This window comes from Hyla sarda, chromosome 4 (genome assembly GCF_029499605.1).
Source record: "Hyla sarda isolate aHylSar1 chromosome 4, aHylSar1.hap1, whole genome shotgun sequence".
Classification (NCBI taxonomy): Eukaryota; Metazoa; Chordata; class Amphibia; order Anura; family Hylidae; genus Hyla; species Hyla sarda.
Window position 1 is genome coordinate 400,728,942 of NC_079192.1, and position 25,389 is coordinate 400,754,330.

Below are 25,389 nucleotides of genomic sequence, written 5' to 3' on the forward strand. Positions count from 1 at the left end.
GATATGTTGGAGGGCCCTCCCGATTCTTTCCCCGATAAGGAGCTTGTAGAATTTCAACTGCTCGTTCCTTTTGTTCTTGGAGAGACAAGGCACTGCCAGAGGAGTCTGGCAGTGGCCTTCCCCACCTTCAGAACAGGCTGGGCATTCATGGGTATGGAGGGATCAGAAATTATAGCTGTTAGCCAAAAAAGCTATTGCATGTGTGTGGCCAGCTTTAGGATAGATATGTGTGTAGCTTAAATGGGAATTGTCATTAAAACTAATCTTTGCTATTGCACTCCTTATGGTAAATAATACATCTTTCTAATGTACTTTTTTTTTTTTATGAAATTTTCTATGTTTTATTTGTGTTAAAAAATCTGCCACTAGGTGTCTCCCTACTTGTCCTGAATACATTTCCCCTAATTTCTTGCACAGACTTTGGACTCCAGCAGTCTGGAGTGCTGAGGGGTGTGTGTGCAGCCTTCTCCAATCATAGCTCATCTCACAATGAACTACTCTGGCCTGTGTGTAGCAGAGTGAGGGAGGAAGTTCTCCCCTGTATGGCTTCAGATGATTTCACACCTGCTGGGGAACGCCCCTTCCCAGTCTGTGAATCTGACTGAGACTAAGCAGAGAATACAGAGCAAGATCAAGGTAGAAAAAAACTTACAAATAATAAAAATAAAGGCAGGGGGGGGGGGGTTATCATGATGGGGGCAGTGAACTGGTAAGATAATAACATTTAACAAGATCATGACAGGTACTCTTTAAGCAAATTGAATGTGATCAGAAACAACATTTGCCTAAACAGCGCCGCTCAGGGTCCACAGGCTGTGTCAGGTATTACAGCTCAGCCTCATTCACAAGTGGCAATGTTTTTGCACAAAAAGGGGTATTTGTTCTCTGATGCCAGCTGTTGCTATTTCCATTGGAATGAGAAAAAACAATGTCATTTTCATCTCTTCTGCACGATTTATATTAACAATAAAAAGATACAACGCCCATGGAGGTGCAGATTTCTTCTGATGGTGCCATGATTATTAATAGCCGCGACATCCTGGTAGGTGACCCCAAAATTTAATGCTGTAATCAGTGACCTGGTTCCTCGTCTCTCCCCGGGGACTGGTAAGTAAGTCAGCCAAAGAAGAAATATAGGTTGTGTTTTGACATTATTTGTATAGCAAACAATTAACCATCATTATTCATGCTCTGCTTCCCTGGCATCGGCTTCTCATAGATTTATAGTCAAATATGGCCCACGAAACAGGAGCCCTTAGATAATCTCCTTGTGCAACCTAATTCCCAATCAATTCTTCATCCGACTGTGTATGATAACCCGGGCGGCACAATCACTAATTCCTTCTTTCTTCTTCTTCTGTCTATCTGCCCGGCTACCTGTGATACTAATGTATTCATCTCTGTATCCATCTATTTATCTTCACCCTTAATAAATCTGTCTCTCTCTGCATGCTCTCGCTCTTTTCTCTGGATGTTTCGCCTTCTCTGCACTGGCTGTCTTTCTTTGTGAGGAAGTCATTCATTTTCCTGATAAGAAAATCTTCTTACGGGCTCTAGAGGAAAGTCATTTCTTCTCTGTGTCACAGTGGCCGGTCACTTTACCTACCGCCCATTCAGGGCTTTTCTCTTGCTAATGACAGCGGCCTAGAGATCGGTTATGGTGGCACTCTTACAGCTATGGCTACTACCCCTGCACCCCCTACTATAACCACTGCCAATGGCACAAATGCTATTTCTTATCCATTCATTTATAGGCACTATCGGTGTGTAAATATTTTATGACATTTATGATCAGTTTATTTTTATTTTTTTATTAAAGCGTACCTGTCAGATCCCACAAAAACAAAACTGTTCTATGTTACTCAGCTCCTCATCCTGATCATGTACATGTAATTATTTATGTCTCTATTACCGATATCTCACTAAAAAAGAGCATATTACTGCTGCTCACTGTCTTTTCCATCTTGTCAAAGGGAGGGGGCGTGTCCTTCTCTTGGCTGCACTGTGATGACTCCTCCCCTCCCTCACTCTGCCTACAGCTTTTGCAAAACTACAATTTCCAGCATTTCCAGACATCCTTTCACTGTCCAGGCATGCTTGGAGTTGTAATGTTTCAACAGCTGGAGGTACATCATTGGTAAAACTCTGTGTTACAGAAGTTACAGCAGTGTTGCTGCAGGCTGTGATCAGTCATCAGGTGTCCATGACCCTTGGACAACCTCATGCTGCTGTGGGACTCATCAGTGTCGCACGAGGTATGGGGACTAGTGTTGGGCGCGAATATTCGCATTTCAAATTTTTATCGCGAATATCGCAAATTCGCGAATATTGCGAATATATTCCCTATGTATTCAAAATTGTGAATATTTGCTTTTTCCCGCATATGCAAATTTTCGCATATGCGCATATTCGAATATGTGAATATTCGCATATTCCTTCTTTTGACTTGTGGGCCAATTAGAATGATGCAAATACACTTGTCAGAGGTTATCAACAACAAAGTTGCCCACCCCCTCACTGGTGTCTTCCTAAAATACGCGATTATGCAAATATTCACATATGCGAATGTAACAAATTAGCGAAATTCACGAATATAGGACAAATATTCGTCTATATATACGCGAAATATCGCAAATTCGAATATGGCCAATGCCGCTCATCACTAATGGGGAGGATTTTCGGAGGCAGTTTTCTTTAATAAAATGTGTGCAATTTTTTTAAGAAGTATATTAGAAAAACTTTTGTTTTGCCAAGATGTACAACATATAAAAAGTTTTAATATCTGACAGTGCCAAGAATTGTTAACTCAGGGTCTCTGATGATAAAGCTGATCCTTATCATCCTTATTCTGTCTGATTCTAAGTGTTTAACTTCCCTGCAGTGCCTCAGCAGGAGAAGTCAAGAATTACACCAATTTCCATGTGCTGGGTCCTCCAGGGAGACACCCTTTGTAAGTGCCTTGCAATTTTTTTTACCTGACTAATAGACTAGGATCCTAAATTCGGATGCCCCTTGGTTAACTTAGAAAAAGTATTTGACAATGGGTGTAACTTATTTACAGCGTAAGGGCAGGGTCACACGGGGCGCATCCACAGCATATTTGACGCTGCTGATGTGCCGACGGTAGACACAGAGGGACTGCAGAGCGAGCTCCCGGCTGTGACTGGGTAGCTATGTGTGTCCATTCGTAGTGGCGGATTTCCTCGCTGTAGACACACAGAGCTACCCAGTGTAATAGCGCCAGCTAGCCGGTGTAATAGCGCCTCTCTGCTGGTAGCAACCATTACTGCATCTTCCTTCACACGTTCTTTGTATCCTGTGCATCACCATGGCAAACTTACATTCTTTTCACCTGCTTTACTGTTCTGCTGTAAAGCATATCTCCTAAATACTCTTAACAGAGCCCTGCAGGTCCATAATCATGCACAGAAAAAAAAAAATAATAAAAAAAAATCTTTAAAATTACAGAAAAAATTATAAATAAATAATCTACAAAAATAATGTACAAAAAAAAAGAAAACAAAATAGGGAATAAAGAAGGAAAGCTCTAACTCCCTGTTGCAAAACTACAACTCCTAGCATGCCCGGACAGCCTTCGGCTGTCCGGGCATGCTAGGAGTTGTAGTTTGGCAACAGCTGGTGGCACCCTGGTTGGAAAACGCTGACTTAGATTTTCGCAGTGCTGTTCCGACTGAAAAAAAAAATAATAAAAAAAAAGTGCTACTGTAGCCAACATGTGGCATTTAGTCCTGGATAATTAAAAAGACATTTCCAAACGGACTATAAAAGCTTCAGAGAAGTAAATTGTAGCTCAGTCATGTGCGGTGATATATATATTTTGCTGCTATTTGTAGCTGACATTGACAAAATAGAAAAAAATGACGGTCGTTACCTTGTCCCCGATTGTTTAGTCTGATGACTTGACCCATGGTAAATAGTTGGCTCTGTTTTTAAGGAAAATTAAGGCAAAAAAATAACACCAAAATTATCTCCTCTTTTTTGAACTTTGCGCACAGGAAGGAAAGATTCATCGAGGGTTCCCGTAGCTAGTAGAGTTTCGTGTTTGTCGTATAATGTTTAGCTTTTTTTTTATTTATTTTTTAATCCATTAAATATGTCTGTCCCCTTTAAAAAATGTTGTCATTTGAAAAAACTTTTGACGTGTCACAGAGACAAGTCAAGAGTTTTTAACGGTTGTGGTGGGGGAGGGGTTTCAGGTATTCAGACCCTCCCCCCAAAATCCCACCCCTACCGATTGCTAGGATGAGAGTCGTTTTACCGTTTTGCCACTCCCGTTCCAATGTTTTCTGGGTCTTTTTGTGGTCTTCCTGATCCCTCTCGAACAGACCTAACCTTTGCAGCAAATAACAGGCCCTAGCGGGTGGCAACCGGCTGCAATGGTTGAATGTCCTTATTTTGCGAGAACAGGGAGTAGAGACCTGTGGGAACCAGTATTCGTTTTGTTGACCGAATATTTTTGGCATCATTTTCGTGACAAACGTGTTTTTATTTTCGTTTAAACTGTGTGCCTAGGAAAACCACACCTACAAAACACCTCCATTGAATTCATAAAGGCGGTGAACGCTGTGTGCCGCGAAAAAAAATATATGGGGAGATTTACCAAAACCTGTCCAGAGGAAAAGTTGCTGAGTTGCCCATAGCAACCAATCAGATCGCTTCTTTCATTTTTCAGAGGCCTTTTCAAAAATGAAAGGAGCGATCTGATTGGTTGCTATGGGTGCGGTGGCCCGGTACCGTATTACATACCGTACCTAGTGTAGAGGTCCCCAAAGTCAGAGTAACTACGTTCAGGTAGGGTCCCTCAGGTGGGACAGCCACTAGTCGCCTCTCCTTAATTCTAATTCTTTAATGTTAATAACTGTATATATTTAATAATAGTGTATATCTAATATAATGTATAGTACTTACCTTGTTTAGCGTCGCAGGACTTTTGGTCATGTGACCATGTTAATAGCCTCTATGGTATGTTGGAGGACCTTAGGAGGTCCTTGAGTCACGTGTTAACCACAAATCTTTGTAATGGTGATTGACACAAGTATTGGACCAATTAGCACTAGTCCAGCCCCTGCCCATATAAGGGAGCTGTAGCCAATTATCGCTCTCTTGGGTTGCTGCTCTCGTGGATGCCGGAATAGCAGAACGGATCTGCGCAACTTTCAAAGACACGCTAGGCCCAAAACCTACCGGCCTCAGCTGAACAAAAACCGTGAGTTCTAAACTACCCCCGCTAAAGCTAGCGTGACTACTGGACTGCAACTAAATCCCCTAAATCCAGTGGAACAGCGCATAATACCTTAAAGACTCTAAATTGCTAAAGTCCCAACCTTTGTCAATCTCCAGAGGAAGCAAGTTGTATGCATAGAGACTGTTGAGTTTATGAAGCTTGCAGAAAATCTTCAGTAAAAGTTATAGAAAAATCTCCGGTTGTGGACATTCTATTATTATCTACCTCCCTATCGCTCTTGGGAAGGGTGGCGGTAGGACAAGCATTACTGAGGAGCCCTCACCCTGGTGTCACGAATAGCAATGGTTAACAAGCACCCTTTAGTCACCGCACAGCTACACTCCCCATACCCTACACCCCCCAGACTATCACATGGGCAACTCAGCAACTTTTCCTCTAGACAGGTTTTGATAAATCTCCCCCTATATTTTTTCATCAGGACCCTTATAAATTACCCCCTTAGTCCTTGCGTCATAGCATACTATGAGGTTGAACTATAGGAAGAAAAAAGTAGACCGGAGGACAGCGCCTTGTGTATTACCCAGATGAGCAGAGACCCCATTAGAGACACATTTCGGGGGCCTAGTTCCTATGTCGTAGCCCACTATGAAGCTGATCTATAGGAAGAAAAATAGTAGACTAGAGCACAGCGAGCGCATCGCGTATTACTCAGGTGGACAGAAACCTTACTAGAGACCAATGACGCGGCGCCTCCATGGCCTTTCACTCCTCATGTTGTCAATGACGCCAATCTGAAAAAGTGGGAAAGCCCCCGAAATGTATCATTGGTCCATGTTTAAATGTTTGATTGTTTTTGTATTTACAATAAACAAGTCTGTAGAGAATTAAAAAATACTATTTCTTCCTATTGGATAGCAGCGCCTGGATATAACGGTCCTTTTCTTTGCTTTTAGGGTACGTTCACACGAGCGGATTTTCGCAGCGTATTTCGCTGCGGATCCGCTGGTGAAGGCCCCACTCTATGCTGTCTTTACATGTGCCTGCTCGTAGCTGCAATACGCCGCTACGAGCAGACACACTGCGATGTGCGAGTCGCAATATACTCGCACATCGCGGGAGCTCTCTGCCTAGCTCCGAGTAGGGTGAGTGGCTTCGATATGCGAGTACGCCGCGCACATCGCTGCAGGGTGTCTATTCGTCGCGGCGTATTGCTGCTACGAGCAGGCACATGTAAAGACAGCATAGAGCGGGGCCTTCACCAGCGGATCCGCAGCCTAAAATCCGCTGTAAATCCGCTCGTGTGAATGTACCCTAACACTATACTATGAAGCTGCACTCAGGTAGTCACCCCCTAGAAGCACGACAACAACTTTACGGCCAGCATTTGTTTTGCTTTAAAGGGGTACTCCACTGCCCCGGCATCCGTAACATTTAGTTCCGAGCGCTGGGTGTGAGCTGTGGGGGTCTTGCCGTCACGGCCACGCCCCTTGGGATGTCACACCACGCCCCCTCAATGCAAGTCTATGGGAGGGGGCGTGACGGCCGTCACGCCCCCTCCCATAGACTTGCATTGAGGGGGTGTGGCGTCACGAGGGGCGTGGTCGTGACATCACGACCCCCCGCAGCCTGCAACCAGCATTTGGAACAAGATGTACCGGAGGCTGGGGCAGTGGAGTACCCATTAAAGGGGTACTCCCATTCGGTTTGGATAATATATTGGTTTATCTAGTAGACAAATGTAGAGTTTAAAGGGGAACTCCCGTGGAAAACTATTTATTTATTTATTTTTTTTTAAATCAACTGGTGCAAGAAAGTTAAACAGATTTGTAAATCACTTCTATTAAAAAATCTTAATCCTTCCAGTACTTTTTAGGGGCTGTATACTAAAAAGGAAATGCTTTACTTTTTAGATTTCTCTGATGTCATGACCACAGTGCTCTCTGCTGACCATTTTAAGAACTGTCCAGAGTAGGAGAAAATAATCCCCATAGCAAACATATGCTGCTCTGGACAGTTCCTAAAATGGACAGCAGAGGTCAGCAGAGAGCACTGTGGTCGTGACATCAGAGAAATCCAAAAAGTAAAGCATTTCCTCTGTAGTATACAGCCCCTAAAAAGTACTGGAAGGATTAAGAATTTTTTAATAGAAGTGATTTACAAATCTGTTTAACTTTCTGGCACCAGTTGATTAAAAAAAAAAAAATAAAAAAAAGTTGTCCTCGAGAGTTCCCCTTTAAACTCTACATTTGTCTACTAGATAAACCAATATATTATCCAAACCGAATGTTAAAAAAAACCCTGCACCCCGCACGTTGCCATTGACTTTGGACAAGAGTGAATTGTCATTGATGAACTTGCCCCCTCACCCCTCCTTCACTTTATATGGACATTTGCGAAAACGAAATCCTTAAGCCCCTCCAGGACCCTGTGCTGGGTATAAAATAAATTCATTTTGCTAAAGGCGTATGATACGATAGAGCAGGTTCATTGTGCCCTCCACCTGCTCCCTTTACATAAACCCCCATGTATTTAGGAAATCTAATTCCCTGCCTTTAAGAACCAAGGGACATGATTTTCTGCTTGACAAGAAGTTTCCCCCTGGCAGCTGCTCAGAGCAGAGGTGGGGGATAGGAAATAATATAGCGAGGCCTGAAGGGTGGGGTCTCTCTTTGTTACTTTTTATATTTATTCAGGAAAAGCTGACAATCGCCCCATATTAATGAACAACACCATCAATCAGAGGCTGACAATGAGCGGAAAAGAGAGGTAGATGTCGGCGGATGGCAGATTGATTTTTTTTTTCTTGCTGGCTGTTTATAGCACATTCAGTTGGCAAAACACTAACACCCAGGCCATAAATAGCATGGAGGGATTAGAGCGAGGGCCCCGGCGCGGCCCCCCGACCGGCACCCACATCACTGGCCTATGGGACACCTTTGTCTCTTTGTTCACTATGTTACTTGTCATCAGACACAGAAGATCAATCTGACTGCACCCCAAAGATTTATTATGTGCCAGTGTTATATCCAGAGACATTATCTATCTATTGTATCTATCTATCTATCTATCTATCTATCTATCTATCTAATTCTCTTTCTATACATCTATCTTTATCTATCTTTCATTTACCTTTATCTATCTATCTGTCTGTCTGTCTATCTATGTATCTATCTATCATATCCATTGTATCTATCTATCATCTATCTTTCTATCATTTACCTTTATCTATCTATCTATCTATCTCATATTTATCTATCTATCTATCTATCTCATATCTATCTATTTATCTCATATCTATCTATCTCATATCTATCTCTCTCATATCTATCTATCTCATATCCATCTATCTATCTATCTATCTATTTATCTATCTCATATCTATCTATCTATCTATCTCATATCTATCTATCTATCTCATAGCTATCTATCTCATATCTATCTATCTATCTATCTCATATCTATCTATCTATCTCATATCTATCTATCTATCAATCTTATATCTATCTATCTATCTATCTATTTATCTATTTAATATCTATCTCATATCTATCTATTGATCTCATATCTATCTATCTCATATCTATCTCATATCTATCTATCTATCTGTCTCATATCTATCTATCTCATATCTATATATCTATCTATCTCATATATATCTATCTATCTCATATCTATCTATCTATCTCATATCTATCTATCTATCTATCTATCTATCTATCTCATATCTATCTATCTCATATCTATCTATCTATCTATCTATCTCATATCTATCTATCTCATATCTATCTATCTATCTATCTATCTCATATCTATCTATCTATCTCATATCTATCTATCTATCTATCTATCTATCTATCTATCAATCTCATATCTATCTATCTATCTATTTATCTATTTAATATCTATCTAATATCTATCTATTGATCTCATATCTATCTATCTCATATCTATCTCATATCTATCTATCTATCTATCTCATATCTATCTATCTCATTTCTATCTATCTATCTATCTATCTCATATCTATCTATCTATCTCATATCTATCTCATAACTATCTATCTATCTATCAATCTCATATCTATCTATCTATCTATCTCACACCTATCTATCTATCTCACATCTATCTATCTATCTATCTGTCCATCTATCTATCTATCTATCTATCTATCTATCTCATATCTATCTATCTCATATCTATCTATCTCATATCTATCTATCTATCTCATATCTATCTATCTCATATCTATCTATCTATCTCATATCTATCTATCTATCTATCTATCTATCTATACACATACATGCCAATAGTCTTTTTCCTTTATAGGGAACCTAATAAACACAGCTAAGATACACATTTGTATAACTCTCAAAGATGATGATTATTTTTTATTTTTTTGCTTTGAATAATCTCCTCTTGTAAATGAGTTGATCATTTGATGTAATTTAGCGATAAGTGTTTTATTTTCCTTCAGCGCCCCCACAGGATGAATGTAACATTACACATTGTCCTTATACTGTGCGGACATGGGAGGTCCTCCAGGGGGAGAGACAGTGTTTCTCACCTCTGTTAGCTTCTCCTAATCTATACCATATAGTATATTGTTATGTGACACCCAAACTAACCTGATAAGTTCATAAAACTACTTTAATAACAATATCTCTTACAAATGAGTTTACAATCACATAATACTTCCAAAGCCCTATTGTGGCGCCCTTCCCACACCTCTTCTATACCAAAAGAGACCCCAACTCTTGTGTCTACAATTGGCCTTTTTTTTTCTTTTCTGTGCATCAGCATAAAAACAGGAACATTGCGATCCAGAAACGGGAAAGCCGTAAATAAAATATAATTGCTCTGACAATACCCATTTTCCTGGCACTGCCTATGATTCTTGTTTTGTAATTATTTAGTTCTGGGCAGACATGTGGTTTCCATTACACAGACCTCAGATTGTGAAGGGATTGAAAATAAAATAAAGAAGAAATAATTGTTATAAAAAAAACGAGATATAAATAAAAGTATTTTGTGTTGTTTTATTTTAGGAGAAGTTAATTCTGTAGAACCCCCAGCAGTGGAAACAGACTGGAATATATCAACTAGTGCGAAACAAAAGGATGGGGGGAGGGAAGCTGCTGCCAGTAATAGCCTATCAAATTACTTTTTCGATTTCCTGACCTTTACTTTGAGCATAAAAGCAGTGATCTGATTGGTTGAAACTTCCTGCTAATCTCTATTAGGCATTTGTATATCCATAATTGGCAACAATTTAAAAGGAAAAAGCAGAATATTGAAGGCCCGGCCCGGGGACCATCCAGGAACGCCCCTGAAATGTTCGGGATTGCTCCCAAAACGGCCATTTTTCAACAGGGTATAGAACTAAAAATATCAGCTGCTGTTTTGAGAGACTTGTCCGTCATGAAGCTCGAAAGTTTTGGATTCTCTAAACAACCACATTGGTGGGAAATTCTTGAAGAATTCGATTCATGCTGGGTCCAAAGGGTTCCAGGGTCTTTGAAGTACTAGGATATGGGTTTTGGGGTCTGAGGGGTGCTGGGATCGGCATGGTGTAGTCCAAGTTGACTTCAACCGCCTTTTTGGGAAACTAGCAGCGATTCTGTATTTTGAATTTGAATATACAGTGATCCCTCAACTTACAATGGCCTCAACATACAATAGTTTCAACATGCAATGCTCTTTTCTGGACCATTGTAACTTGAAACCAGACTCAACATACAATGCTTTGGAATCTGCGAAACGTGTCAATGGCTGGAAGAACCGACCAATCAGAATGGATATTTCACTGGTAAAACCCCTGTGCATGCACTGACTGGTGTCTGGTAGCGCCCCCTACAGTACAGGGAGGTATTACATGTTCTGTACTCTTTACCTGTATTACTGAAGCGTATGCACTGACTGGTGTCTGGTAGCGCCCCCTACAGTACAGGGAGGCATTACATGTTCTGTACTCTTTACCTGTATTACTGAAGCGCATGCACTGACTGGTGTCTGGTAGCGCCCCCTACAGTACAGGGAGGTATTACATGTTCTGTACTCTTTACCTGTATTACTGAAGTACATGCACTGACTGGTGTCTGGTAGCGCCCCCTACAGTACAGGGAGGTATTACATGTTCTGTACTCTTTACCTGTATTACTGAAGTGTATGCACTGACTGATGTCTGGTAGCGCCCCCTACAGTACAGGGAGGTATTACATGTTTTGTACTCTTTACCTGTATTACTGAAGTACATGCACTGACTGATGTCTGGTAGCGCCCCCTACAGTACAGGGAGGTATTACATGTTCTGTACTCCTTACCTGTATTACTGAAGTACATGCACTGACTGATGTCTGGTAGCGCCCCCTACAGTACAGGGAGGTATTACATGTTTTGTACTCTTTACCTGTATTACTGAAGTACATGCACTGACTGATGTCTGGTAGCGCCCCCTACAGTACAGGGAGGTATTACATGTTCTGTACTCCTTACCTGTATTACTGAAGTACATGCACTGACTGGTGTCTGGTAGCGCCCCCTACAGTACAGGGAGGTATTACATGTTCTGTACTCTTTACCTGTATTACTGAAGTGCATGTACTGACTGGTGTCTGGTAGCGCCCCCTACAGTACAGGGAGGTATTACATGTTCTGTACTCTTTACCTGTATTACTGAAGTACATGCACTGACTGGCTGTCTGGTAGCGCTCCCTACAGTACAGGGAGGTATTACATGTTCTGTACTCTTTACCTGTACCAGGGTTATCTGCTCCTTTGGGCATCAGGCGAGGGCGGCTCCATTTATCTTTTTTTAGGACATTGCAAGTTCTTTACAGGACCCTGAATAAGCTTCTGTCCTCTACATAGACCAGTGTTTCCCAAAGAGGTTGCCTCCAGCTGTTGCAAAACTACAACTCCCAACATGCCCGGATAGCCTTTGGCTGTCCGGGCATGCTGGGAGTTGTAGTTTTACAACAGCTGGAAGCACCCTGGTTGGGAAACACTGTCATAAACAGTGATTTACAGCTTCCAGCAGATCTTTCTTACTTTTATATGGAAGGACTTGCTTTATCTGTATTAGTTATCTACTTATTTATCTTTAATCCTCACTAGAGATGAGCGAACTTACAGTAAATTCGATTTGTCACAAACTTCTCGGCTTAGCAGTTGATGACTTTTCCAGCATAAATTAGTTCAGCTTTCCGGTGCTCCCGGTGGGCTGGAAAAGGTGGATACAATCCTAGGAGACTCTTTCCTATAAATGTATCCACCTTTTCCAGCCCACCGGAGCACCTGAAGGCTGAACTAATTTACGCAGGAAAAGTCATCAACTGCCGAGCCGAGAAGTTTGTGACGAATCGAATTTACTGTAAGTTCGCTCATCTCTAATCCTCACCTTTTCCTATTTTTGGATGACATTTTGGGGCTTCAGAACCAATTACCAGGTTTCCATAGAGTTATGGTCTCAACATATGATGGTTTCAACATACAATGGTCGTCCTGGAACCATTTAATATTGTAACTTGAGGGACCACTGTATATAATTGTCAACAAATATGAATTAAAAATCAGGACATTCAAGGCCCTCCCAGGGGACTGAGCAGGAACACCTCTCAAACATCCAGGAATCCTCCCAAAATGTTAACAGTTCAACAGGGTTTGATTAAACCCAATCCGGTCAAAATTCGAACTTTTGTCAAGGATGACTTTCTTGCTCAAGACTCTTAAAAAATAGGAAACAGGCAATTCTCTTGCCCCCTGTTAGTGCTCTGATTGTTGGCATTATAGAGTCCTCCCTTTGACAGTGACTGGTCTCCAATGGGGTATAAGATCTATACTATGCTATGGCCTGAACAGTGGTGAGTAGGGATGACCAAATTTCCCAGAATTTTTTTTAAATCAACTTTCAGATTAGGCCTGATTAATTTGGTCCAAATTGAAAGTGTCCCAGGTGCTCTAAAAAGTCATATAGGACAATTTAAGATCTTCCAGTATGGAACATGATGGACAAAGCAGGACATCTGTGTAGAACTAGAAGTAGCAGCCGCCACTGTGGGAGATTCGTCCAACAAGAATCTCAAAAGTATTCTCAGAATAGCAGAATTTTTGGGAAATTTGTAATGAATCTGATTCATGCTGAAGCCATTTGCTACGTAGCCATCACGCATCCTCCCATAGATATGAATGGAGGGGGCGGCGTGGCAGTTGTAGTCGTCAGTCATCCGGCATTGAGCTGAGTTCGCTCCATGCACATATGATTAGAGTGGCACCAGAGATCTTGGGGGTCCCCAGTGGTGGGACCCCAGCGAGGAGACATAGGGGATAAAATGTTTTTTGGTGGAGAACCCTTTTAAAGAGGTACTCCGGCGCTTAGACATCTTATCCCCTATCCAAAGGATAGGGGATAAGATGCCTAATCGCGGGGGTCCCGCCGCTGGGGACCCCCATGATCTTGCATACCGCACCCCATTTAAAATTAGTCCCCGGAGCGTGTTCGCTCTGGGTCTGATTACTCTCGATCACGGGGACGGAGCCTTGTGACGTCAAGGCTCCGCCCCGTGTGATGTCACGCTCCGCCCCCTCAATGCAAGCCTATGGGAGGGGCGGAGTGTGACATCACACGGGGCGGAGCCTTGATGTCAAAACGCTCCGGCCCCGTCATCGACAGTAATCAGACCCGGAGCAAACACGCTCCGGGGACTGATTTTAAGCGGGATGTGGCGTGCAAGATCACGGGGGTTCCCAGCGCCGGAGTACCCCTTTAAATACCAGTATATGAGGGGTGCTGGTGTCTGAGGCTTATATGGGTCTGTATGGTGAAGTCAAAGTGGACTGTAAACACATTTTTGGGGACACTGCCAGCTACTCTGTATTTTGAATATGAATATCCAAAATTGTCAACAATTGGACTTCAACAAAATGGACTTCAGCAGATTTTATGGGTGTACATTATATAGGAAAAGGCGGGGCATATGCAAAGAGAATTCAACAAGTACTTTGTGTACCGCCCTATGATGCCCCTAAAAACCACTGTAGGGTACCTTCATACTTTAACATGTCATAGAGCATGCCACAAATTCTCATAAAAGGGAAAAATGCCATAGGCCTTCATACAGCATCAGAGATGTCACATGGCTCATAGATTTCTATAGGAACCACCGTATAACCACACAAGTCCTTAAAGGGGTATTCCAGGAAAAAACTTTTTTCTTTATATCAACTGGCTCCAGAAAGTTAAACAAATTTGTAAATGACCTCTATTAAAAAATCTTAATCCTTTCAATAATTATCAGCTGCTGAAGTTGAGTTGTTCTTTTCTGTCTGGCAACAGCGCTCTCTGCTGACATCTCTGCTTGTCTCGGGAACTGCACAGAGTAGAAGAGGTTTTCTATGGGGATTTGCTTCTAAACTGGGCGGTTCCCGAGACAGGTGTCATCAGAGAGCACTTAGACAGAAAAGAACAACTCAACTTCAGCAGCTCATAAGTACTGAAAGGATTAAGATTTTTTTTTTATAGAAGTGATTTACAAATCTGTTTAACTTTCCGGAGCCAGTTGATATATGAAAAAAAAGTTTTTTCCTGGATAACCCCTTTAATCTGATTTTCTCTTTTCCCTCTAGTTTACAGATAGTTAACAAAGTAGAACCGGTGTCGGAGATTCTGTCATTATTGATGCTGACTTGGAAGTGAGATACCCCCCCCCCCCTTCCCTATTCCGCACACCCCGTCATACCTCTGTATCACCTTCACCGGGCTCAGAACTCATACTGTGTGAGCGCTGAATCATTAGGGCAGTAAACACAATAGGCCCTATTCAGGGTGAAGTATTCCACACTGCTAGGAGACAGATCAGCTTCATAGAAATGAATGGGACCACAGTCCTGAGCAGCATGGAGCAACAGTGTCCCAGCATATGGAACAAGGGGCATTATTTGCCAAGAAACACATCTGAAAGCTTCACACAGAAGTGTTAAAAAAATACAGAATTCTTTAAGATCTCTTAAAACTTAAAAAAAAAAAGAAAAAAAATTATTTAATCAACGGCAATGTAGTATTCTTACCAGCCCCGGTGACAATAAAATTCTTAAAAGTTTCGTTCATAAAGGTTTTAAAATATTAGGAACTGTCCAGAGTAGGAGAAAATCCCCATAGAAAACATATGCTGCTCTGGACAGTTCCTAAAATGGACAGAGATGTCAGCAGAGAGAACTGTGCTCGTGATGTCAGCAGACAGCACTGTGTTCCAAAAAGAAAAGAATTTCCTCTGTAGTATTCAGCAGCTAATAAGTACTGGAAGGATTAAGATTTTTTAATAGAAGTAATTTACAAATCTGTTTAACTTTCTGGCACCAGTTGATTTAAAAAAAAAAAAGTATTCCACTGGAATACCCCTTTAAAAAGCCCATCTTAGGTAATAATTGGGTTAAAATAAGGAGGTCATCTATTCAGATTCTTATTTCTTGACTAGTGAAAAGCAGTCACAAAGAGCTTTTTGGTGCTTGGGAGGATTTGTCCTGAATTACTTCTATTAAAAAATCTTAATCCTTCCAGTACTTTTTAGGGGCTGTATACTAAAGAGAAATCCAAAAAAAAGAAAAGCATTTCCTCTGATGTCATGACCACAGTCTTCTCTGCTGACCTCTGCTGTCCATTTTAGGAACTGTCCAGAGCAGGAGAAAATCCCCATAGCAAACATATGCTGCTCTGGACAGTTCCTAAAATGAACAGAGATGTCAGCAGAGAGCACTGTGGTTATGACATCAGAGGAAATGCATTTCTTTTTTGGATTTCTCTTTAGTATACAGCCCCTAAAAAGTACTGGAAGGATTAAGATTTTTTTTTATAGAAGTGATTTACAAATCTGTTTAACTTTCTGGCACCAGTTGATTTAAAAAAAAAAAGTTTTCCACGGGAGTACCCCTTTAATGATCAACTTATAGTCAATGATGAAAAAAAAAAGGGATTGTCGAAAATGAAGAACCTTTTTAAAGGGGTATTCCGGGATTTTTGTTTCTTTGAATGTGAGACAGGTGTAACAAAGGGAGTCTAGTTACTAATATACTTCACTTAGGCTACGTTCACACGGCCGTCCAGACCCGGGACTATGATGCAGCCTGCAAGAACGGAACCGAAACGGAACCGTTACCGCCGCACATGTCGTCATCACACAGATCCACAGCTTGTGTGTCATGTGTTGTCGGGCAAGTCATGTGACTAAAGGGAGCGTGGCTGTGCTGCAATGGATGGGGCGACTGATGTGTGGAAGGTAAATAAGTCAATGTGGTCTGAGGGAGAAAACTAGAAGTATCCAGTTCCCAAAAACAAGCCAGAAGCGTGAGGGGGGGGACACAGGACATGGCCATTTACCACCAACACAAGCACAGATACTTGGTAAGAATTTCTACAGTATAGCACTTAAAAGAAATCTTTCAGCTTTCTCCACCCCCCCCCCCCCCCCCGCACTAGCCAGCAGTACTTGCTGGTAGTGCGGGGGATGCTGATCGGTTTCATGCTTACCGTGTCCGGATCCACCACGCCGTTCTGCTGTAATCTTCTATTTTCATTATATGCTAATGATTATATATTAATGAGTTGCTAACTGGCACAGGCCGGACTAACTGGCACTCTGACGTCAGTGTCGGGCCGCAGCGCGGCTCATCAATATTCCTCCCCTCTCTCTTCATTACAGAATGGATCACAGGAAGAAAGCAGCACTCCTGAAGTTGTAGGTGGGTGCCCTCCCGCCAGGGTCCCGGTCCAGGATCCTCTGAAGACACTTGAAAGGAAAAAGCAGTGGCACTCGAATTTGGTGAAGAAAAGAGATTATTTATTAATCTCTGTGTGCAGCCTGTGTTCATTACAGAGTGGGGAGAAGAGGGAGAGGCGGAGGGAGGGGAGGAATATTGATGAGTTGGGCGGCGCTGCAGCCGGCGGCACTGACATCAGAGTGCCAGTTAGCAACTCATTAGCATATACCGAAAATAGAAGATTACGGCAGAACGGCGCGGCGGATCCGGGCACGGTAAGCATGAAACTGATCAGCGTCCCCCGCACTACCAGCCAGTAACGCTGTTTATTGCGGGGGGAGAAAGCTGCCAGTTTTCCTTTAATTACTAAAGTCGTCTAATGTTGGATTACCCCTTTAAATACTACAAGACAAGTTCCGAGGCATCCATGCCTTTTCTCTAAATATTCCCGCTCTCAGTTGGAGCGGTCCTCAGGCAGGATCTGGAGGGCCTCAGTCACAGTGCTCCGCAAGTAAATGTTTTCAATTAAACTGAAAAATATGTCCAGTTGTGAATGTTGTTTTTGGCTCGAGCGGCATTACAATGCAGTAATAAAAACAGAGATATTACTTCCACCAAAACGTTTAACAGCGAAGGTTCTTGTTTCATTAGAAGACAACAACAAGTCATGTTCTTTGGCTTGTTGTATAAACTGATTCTACGCCCAGCGCTCGCTATAAACTAATCACTTCGCCATCATCCCAGCGCCGGAATTAAAATGTTGCAGAGTTCATTTTTTTCTTCTTTTTTTTTCGATCTTTTTTTTCGGTCTTGCATGAATTCTTGTAAAATGACAAATTCTACACAGCTGCCAGATGTTATCGTCCATAACATTTTTATGCAAGACAAACTTTCTTATATTTTCTTGACAGATGAGATTTTTCACATCGATACGTGGAAGCTGGATGGGATAAAACTGGACACATTTTTTTGGGGGGGGGGAAATGTTCTAATATATTTTGAGATCCTTATTAGTCTTTATGGAATATGTTTATGAATGTGTGAGTTACGTATCGGGGTGGACCGCAGGGGCTGTCCGGCATAACTGGGAGGACCCACTCGAAACGCTCGTATCACTCGAAACGCATTGTCCAACTGTTCAAATAAACCCTTGGTGTCCAGTAAAACGGTTGCCTAGTTGGTCAGCCCCAAGCGTTTGTCCCTTGAATAAATGTTTTACTCTACGGGTACCGGATCCGGCTGAGGGAGGGGCAAACCGGGCTCTCCCGTACCCCAGCCGGACCAGCGCTGAACTCCATTCACTTTAAAGGGGTTATCCAGGAAAAAACTTTTTTTTTAATATATATCAACTGGCTCCCGAAAGTAAAACAGATTTGTAAATTACTTCTATAAAAAAAAATCTTAATCCTTTCAGTACTTATGAGCTTCTGAAGTTAAGGTTGTTCTTTTCTGTCTAAGTGCTCTCTGATGACACGTGTCTCGGGAACCGCCCAGTTTAGAAGAGGTTTGCTATGGGAATTTGCTTCTAAACTGGGCGGTTCCCGAGACAGGTGTCATCAGAGAGCACTTAGACAGAAAAGAACAACTTTAACTTCAGAAGCTCATAAGTACTGAAAGGATTAAGATTTTTTAATAGAAGTAATTTACAAATCTGTTTAACTTTCTGGAGCCAGTTGATATATAAAAAAAGTTTTTTCCTGGATAACCCCTTTAATGAGCCGACCGGAGTCAAATGGTGACTCCGGTCGCCTCATTTTTGACCCATATCCAGTTTTGTGACCGGACCTAAAGCCATAGTATACTACGGTTTTAAGTCCTGTCAGGAAGCCGCATACGGGTCAAAAATTAGCCGACCGGAGTCACCGTTTGACTCCAGTCGGCTCATTAAAGTGAATGGAGTTCAGCGCTGGTCCGGCTAAGGTACGGTAGAGCCCGGTTTGCCCCTCCCTCAGCCGGATCTGGCACCCGTAGTGTAAAACCGAGATGTGAATGCAGCCTTACATGGCCAGCAATTCATTTTTTTCTTTATGGGGCTTCCGGACATTGCTGAGCTCAGTGCGGCACTTCATTCGAGGGCCATATTTCGTCCCTTCTCGTAAGCCATAACTTTTCTAGAGGATCCTACCCAGTAAAATGAGATAGCTTTTTCCATAAATAGCTTAGAGTGTCATTAAAGGGTTACTCCGCTGCTCAGCGTTTGGAGCAAACTGTTCCGAATGCTGGAGCAGGCGTCAGGAGCTCGTGACATCATAGCCCCGCCCCCTCATGATGTCATGCCCCATCCCCTCAATGCAAGTCTATGGGAGGGGGCGTGACGAATGTCACGCCCCCTCCCATAGACTTGCATTGAGGGGGCGGGGCGTGACAGCATGAGGGGGCGGGGTTATGATGTCACCAGCTGCCGGCGCCAGCTCAAGCGTTCGAATGTCACGCCCCCTCCCATAGACTTGCATTGAGGGGGTGGGGTGTGACATCATGAGGGGGCGGGGCTATGACGTCACCAGCTGCCGGCGCCAGCTCCAGCGTTCGGAACTGTTTGTTCCAAAAGCTGAGCAGCGGAGTACCCCTTTAGCACACACCTTTTTACTTGATAAGTCCTCCTGTTCCTGAGATATGAGGGTTTATAATTTGTCTAACAATTTAGGGAGTCAGATGGGCTTAATTTTATTATGGGGAGTGAGTCAGTATGATGGGGGATTATACAGTCAGGGGGGTGTGTATTAGTCATTACACATTCACACCCACTGACTGTATGAATCCACGCATCACCTGAGAGCCCCTCCCATTATTAAAATGAAGTTCACGCCCATCTGACTGATTCCCTGAATAGTCAGACAAACTATAAACCCTCATAACTCAGGAACAGGAGGGCGTATCAAGAAGCTGTAAAAAGTTGTACGATCAGGGCCCCGTAAGCTATTTAAAGGGGTACTCCGCTGCTCAGCGTTTGGAACAAAGGCTGGAGCCGGTGCCAGGAGATCGTTACATCATAGCCCCGCCCCCTAATAACATCACGCCCCGCCCCCTCAATGCAAGTCTATGGGAGGGACGCTGAGAAGCAGAGTACCCCTTTAATGATAGCTACATAAAATATTTTTGGGTTGGCCACTGGTCCTCTTTAAATAGTTTTTCCCAACTTGAAAATCATCAGATCAGTGGGGAAGGGGGTCCCATTACATGGATCAAGAAAACAAAGGTCAGTTGTCTTGGTCAATTGGAAATACATCTTTAAGCAGGAGGGGTACACTGGCCCCCTTGTGCTGTTTCCGGCCCTATGTGCTTTGGTAATTCAATATGGCTGTCACCCAACTCAAAGAAAAAAAGGAAAAAAAAGGCTGAATAGAATTTTTAAGCACATGTTGGGTATCTTTCATCTTGGGTGAAAGGACTACTTAGATTTTGGATAAATGAACGAAATGGGGACCCTGAGTTGATGTATATAAATGTATAGGCTTCAAGATATATATATATATATATATATATATATATATATATATATATATATATATATATCCAGTGATCCCTCAACTTACAATGGCCTCAACATACAATAGTTTCAACATACAATGTTTTTTTCTGGACCATTGTAACTTGAAACCAGACTCAACATACAATGCTACGGACAGTCCAGATCTGTGAGACATGTCACAACTGGAGGAACTGACCAATCAGAATGGGCATTTTACTGGTAAATCACCGGTATTACTGAAGTGCATGCACTGACTGGTGTCTGGTAGTGCCCCCTACAGTACAGGGAGGTATTACATGTTCTGTACACTTTACCTATATTACTGAAGTGCATGCACTGACTGGTGTCTGGTAGCGCCCCCTACAGTACAGGGAGGTATTACATGTTCTGTACACTTTACCTATATTACTGAAGTGCATGCACTGACTGGTGTCTGGTAGCGCCCCCTACAGTACAGGGAGGTATTACATGTTCTGTACTCTTTACCTGTATTACTGAAGTGTATGCACTGACTGGTGTCTGGTAGCGCCCCCTACAGTACAGGGAGATATTACATGTTCTGTACACTTTACCTATATTACTGAAGTGCATGCACTGACTGGTGTCTGGTAGCGCCCCCTACAGTACAGGGAGGTATTACATGTTCTGTACTCTTTACCTGTATTACTGAAGTGTATGCACTGACTGGCTGTCTGGTAGTGCCCCCTACAGTACAGGGAGGTATTACATGTTCTGTACTCTTTACCTGTATTACTGAAGTGCATGCACTGACTGGTGTCTGGTAGCGCTCCCTACAGTACAGGGAGGTATTACATGTTCTGTACTCTTTACCTGTATTACTGAAGTGTATGCACTGACTGGTGTCTGGTAGCGCCCCCTACAGTACAGGGAGGTATTACATGTTCTGTACTACTCTTTACCTGTATTACTGAAGTGCATGCACTGACTGGTGTCTGGTAGCGCCCCCTACAGTACAGGGAGGTATTACATGTTCTGTACTCTTTACCTGTATTACTGAAGTGTATGCACTGACTGGTGTCTGGTAGCGCCTCCTACAGTACAGGGAGGTATTACATGTTCTGTACTCTTTACCTGTATTACTGAAGTGCATGCAGTGACTGGTGTCTGGTAGCGCCCCCTACAGTACAGGAGGTATTACATGTTCTGTGCTCTTTACCTGTATTACTGAAGTGCATGCACTGACTGGTGTCTGGTAGCGCCCCCTACAGTACAGGGAGGAACTACAAGTTCTGTACTACTCCTTACCTGTGCCTGGGTTAGCTGCTCCTTTGGACACCAAGTAAGGACGGCTCCATTTGGGACACTGTGTGTACTGTATAGGACCCTGAAGAAGCTCCATTGTTTCCCAACCAGGGTGCCTCCAGCTGTTGCAAAACTACACCTCCCAGCATGCCCGGACAGCCAACGGCTGTCCGGGTATGCTGGGAGTTGTAGTTTTGCAACAGCTGGAGGCACCCTGGTTGGGAAACACTGACATAGACAGTGATTTACAGCTCCCAGCAGATCTTTCTTACTTTTATATGTAAGGATTTGCTTTATCTATATTTATCTATATTTATATCTTATTATTATCTATATTTATCTACTTATTTTTCTTTAATCCTCACTTTTTCCTATTTTTTGGATGACATTTTTGGTGGCTTCAGAAGCAATTACCAGGTTTCCATAGAGTTATGGCCTCAACATACAATGGCTTCAACATACAATGGTCGTCCTGGAACCAATTAATATTGTAACTTGAGGGACCACTGTATATATATATATATATCTGAGACAACAGATTGTCATTAAACCAATGAAGGGGTTAAAGCGGATGTATGTGAAGTGGTAGACCACTGTGATGCCATGTAGCTAATAAATTATTTAACGTTCGGTTCTATCATCAAAGTATTTCCCATTTCTGATCATCCCGACACAGGTTTCTCAGGCAGGGAAGGTTAATTCCACCTGGGAGCTTTCAGAATAAATTATGATTGAGTCACGAAAAGTTCAGCGTATAAAGAAGAAAGGCCAGATTCCTCCCCGAAATGGAAGCGTGAAACGTGTAGCTCAGGATCGGAATTGTTCTAGACCTGCAAAATGCAACGTTCTATCAGTCCATAAGTCAGTGTCCGATCACGTTCTAGATCATCTCCCCAATGGCCCCTATGAGATCATAGTATTGGATCAATGGTCCTTTCCCTCGCCAAGTTTTAGAATCCTGAATCACAGAGAAGTTCTAGTGATGAATAATGAATTCCATAGAATCTCTTCTAGAGAAATCATTTCTCAAAGTGCATATTCTATCGCTTTTCACCTGAGTAGGTATTTGACGACTAAATAGGTCTCAAATGTTGCATTAATTACAAGATGTCTGCCTGAAGCAACCACTAGGGGAGCCGATGAGTAGAGCGCATACAAGGGCAGGCGGGTCTGAGATAGCTGAGAAAAAAATGGAACTGAAAATTTAGATCACTTTTTTTTGTCTTTAATAATCACATGGTCTATTACTTTGATGGATCAGAGTCATATTCTGTAATTCTACATTGAGTGCAGGCAATAAAGGATGTGAGTGCCGGGAGTCACAGATCAATGGAGATCAATGATGGGCGGCACTGTAGTTATCACTAAACTACATTTCCCAAGGTGCTCATCCAACTGCTGTGTAACAAATAAATGTGGGATAGATAGATAGATATGAGATAGATAGATATGAGATAGATAGATAGATATGAGATAGATAGATATGAGATAAATAGATAGATATGAGATAGATAGATATGAGATAGATAGATATGAGATAGATAGATATGAGATAGATAGATATGAGATAGATAGATATGAGATAGATAGATATGAGATAGATATGAGATAGATAGATATGAGATAGATAGATAGATAGATAGATAGATAGATAGATATGAGATAGATAGATAGATATGAGATAGATAGATAGATATGAGATAAATAGATAGATATGAGATAGATAGATATGAGATAGATAGATAGATAGATATGAGATAAATAGATAGATATGAGATAGATAGATATGAGATAGATAGATAGATATGAGATAAATAGATAGATATGAGATAGATAGATATGAGATAGATAGATAGATATGAGATAAATAGATAGATAGATATGAGATATATAGATATGAGATAAATAGATAGATATGAGATAGATAGATATGAGATAGATAGATAGATAGATAGATAGATAGATAGATATGAGATAGATAGATAGATAGATAGATATGAGATAGATAGATATGAGATAGATATTAGATAAATAGATAGATAGATAGATATGAGATAGATAGATATGAGATAGATATGAGATAGATAGATATGAGATAGATATGAGATAGATAGATATGAGAGAGATAGATAGATATGAGATAGATAGATATGAGATAGATAGATAGATATGAGATAGATAGATATGAGATAGATAGATAGATATGAGATAGATAGATATGAGATAGATAGATAGATAGATAGATAGATAGATAGATAGATATGATATAGATAGATATGAGATAGATAGATAGATATGAGATAGATAGATATGAGATAGATAGATAGATAGATAGATATGAGATAGATAGATATGAGATAGATATGAGATAGATAGATAGATAGATAGATATGAGATAGATATGAGATAGATAGATAGATAGATATGAGATGGATAGACAGATAGATAGATATGAGAGAGATAGATAGATATGAGATAGATAGAAGATAGATATGAGATAGGCAGATAGATAGATAGATAGATAAATAGATGATAGATAGATAGAAGGTAGATAGATAGATAGATAGATATTAGATAGATAGATATGAAATAGATAGATAGATATGACAGATGGATGAATAGATAGATATGAGATAGATAGATATGAGATAGATAGATATGAGATAGATAGATATGAGATAGATAGATAGATATGAGATAGATATGAGATAGATAGATATGAGATAGATAGATAGATAGATGATAGAAATGAGATAAGCAGATAGATAGATAGATAGATATATATTAGATAGATAGATAGATAGATATTAGATAAATAGATAGATAGATGGATATTAGATAGATAGATAGATAGATACAATGACATAATACATTTATATGTAAGGGGAAGAATCTGTACGTAGCTTTTTTAGTAAACTGGTTTATACACCATTGAGATGCGTCAGAAAATAACATCCCTGGGGACGTCCCCAGTGCCGGGAACCATGTACTGTACGCCTGAGGAACCCCTATGGCATTCTATGGAGATTTCCACCACATCTCGCTGGTACCTTATTGTGCATTGGGACCGTAAAATCAATGTATTTCCTAAGTCAGTGCTCTGGGGACATTTCTTAAAGTGAACGTCCTTTAGGAGTGAGGACAGATAGATATAATAGTACTGTATAGTATAGACATGGGTGAGTGTGATCCATAGAGCCAACCCAAGTCTACTCCGCTGGCATCAGGGAGCGCCCGAGTCTTCCTCGCAGTTCGCCGGCGCGTTCTCACTTTGCTGCTTTATTTATATTAACACTTTCCCATTGACTGCGCCGCTCACAGTAAACAGCTTGTGGCAGTCTGATGTTTGTTAATGAACTGTCAATAACCACATGGGAAATGGAGAAAAAATACATTCTCGCCAGGATTATCTCGCTTTATTCATTTATTTATTTATTTTTTACGTCGTTGCCTGTGATCGCTGTTTTAGGTCTTTGCCTTGGCCAGGTGGCTACGACCCTGGGCTACCGAGCAGCATTTGCAGAATATAGCCCAAAAAGTCAATAAATAAAAAAAGTAACTAAATAAATTGTGGGGAGTTTATGTGAGCACTATATGGAAGTATTATTTATTTTAGAAGTCCTCCAACCTTTTTATTTTTGAATTTTTTTTTACCTTCTGCGCCAAGTACAAGTAGAGGAGGTGCATAGAATAAGAATCTTTC

General features: G+C 41.4%; 1 protein-coding gene across 4 annotated transcripts in view; it reads left to right on the plus strand.

The window, feature by feature from the left end:
• EBF1 (EBF transcription factor 1) overlaps positions 1-25,389 on the plus strand; it is a 439,555-nt gene that overhangs the window by 159,676 nt on the left and 254,490 nt on the right. For 2 of the 4 annotated variants that reach the window (XM_056517346.1, XM_056517349.1), the window contains one exon: positions 2,882-2,950. The exons of the other annotated variants lie outside the window; for them this stretch is intronic. In XM_056517346.1, coding sequence (XP_056373321.1) covers positions 2,882-2,950 — 69 coding nt within the window. The remainder of the gene's footprint in view (positions 1-2,881; positions 2,951-25,389) is intronic. 4 annotated transcript variants of the gene reach the window in all.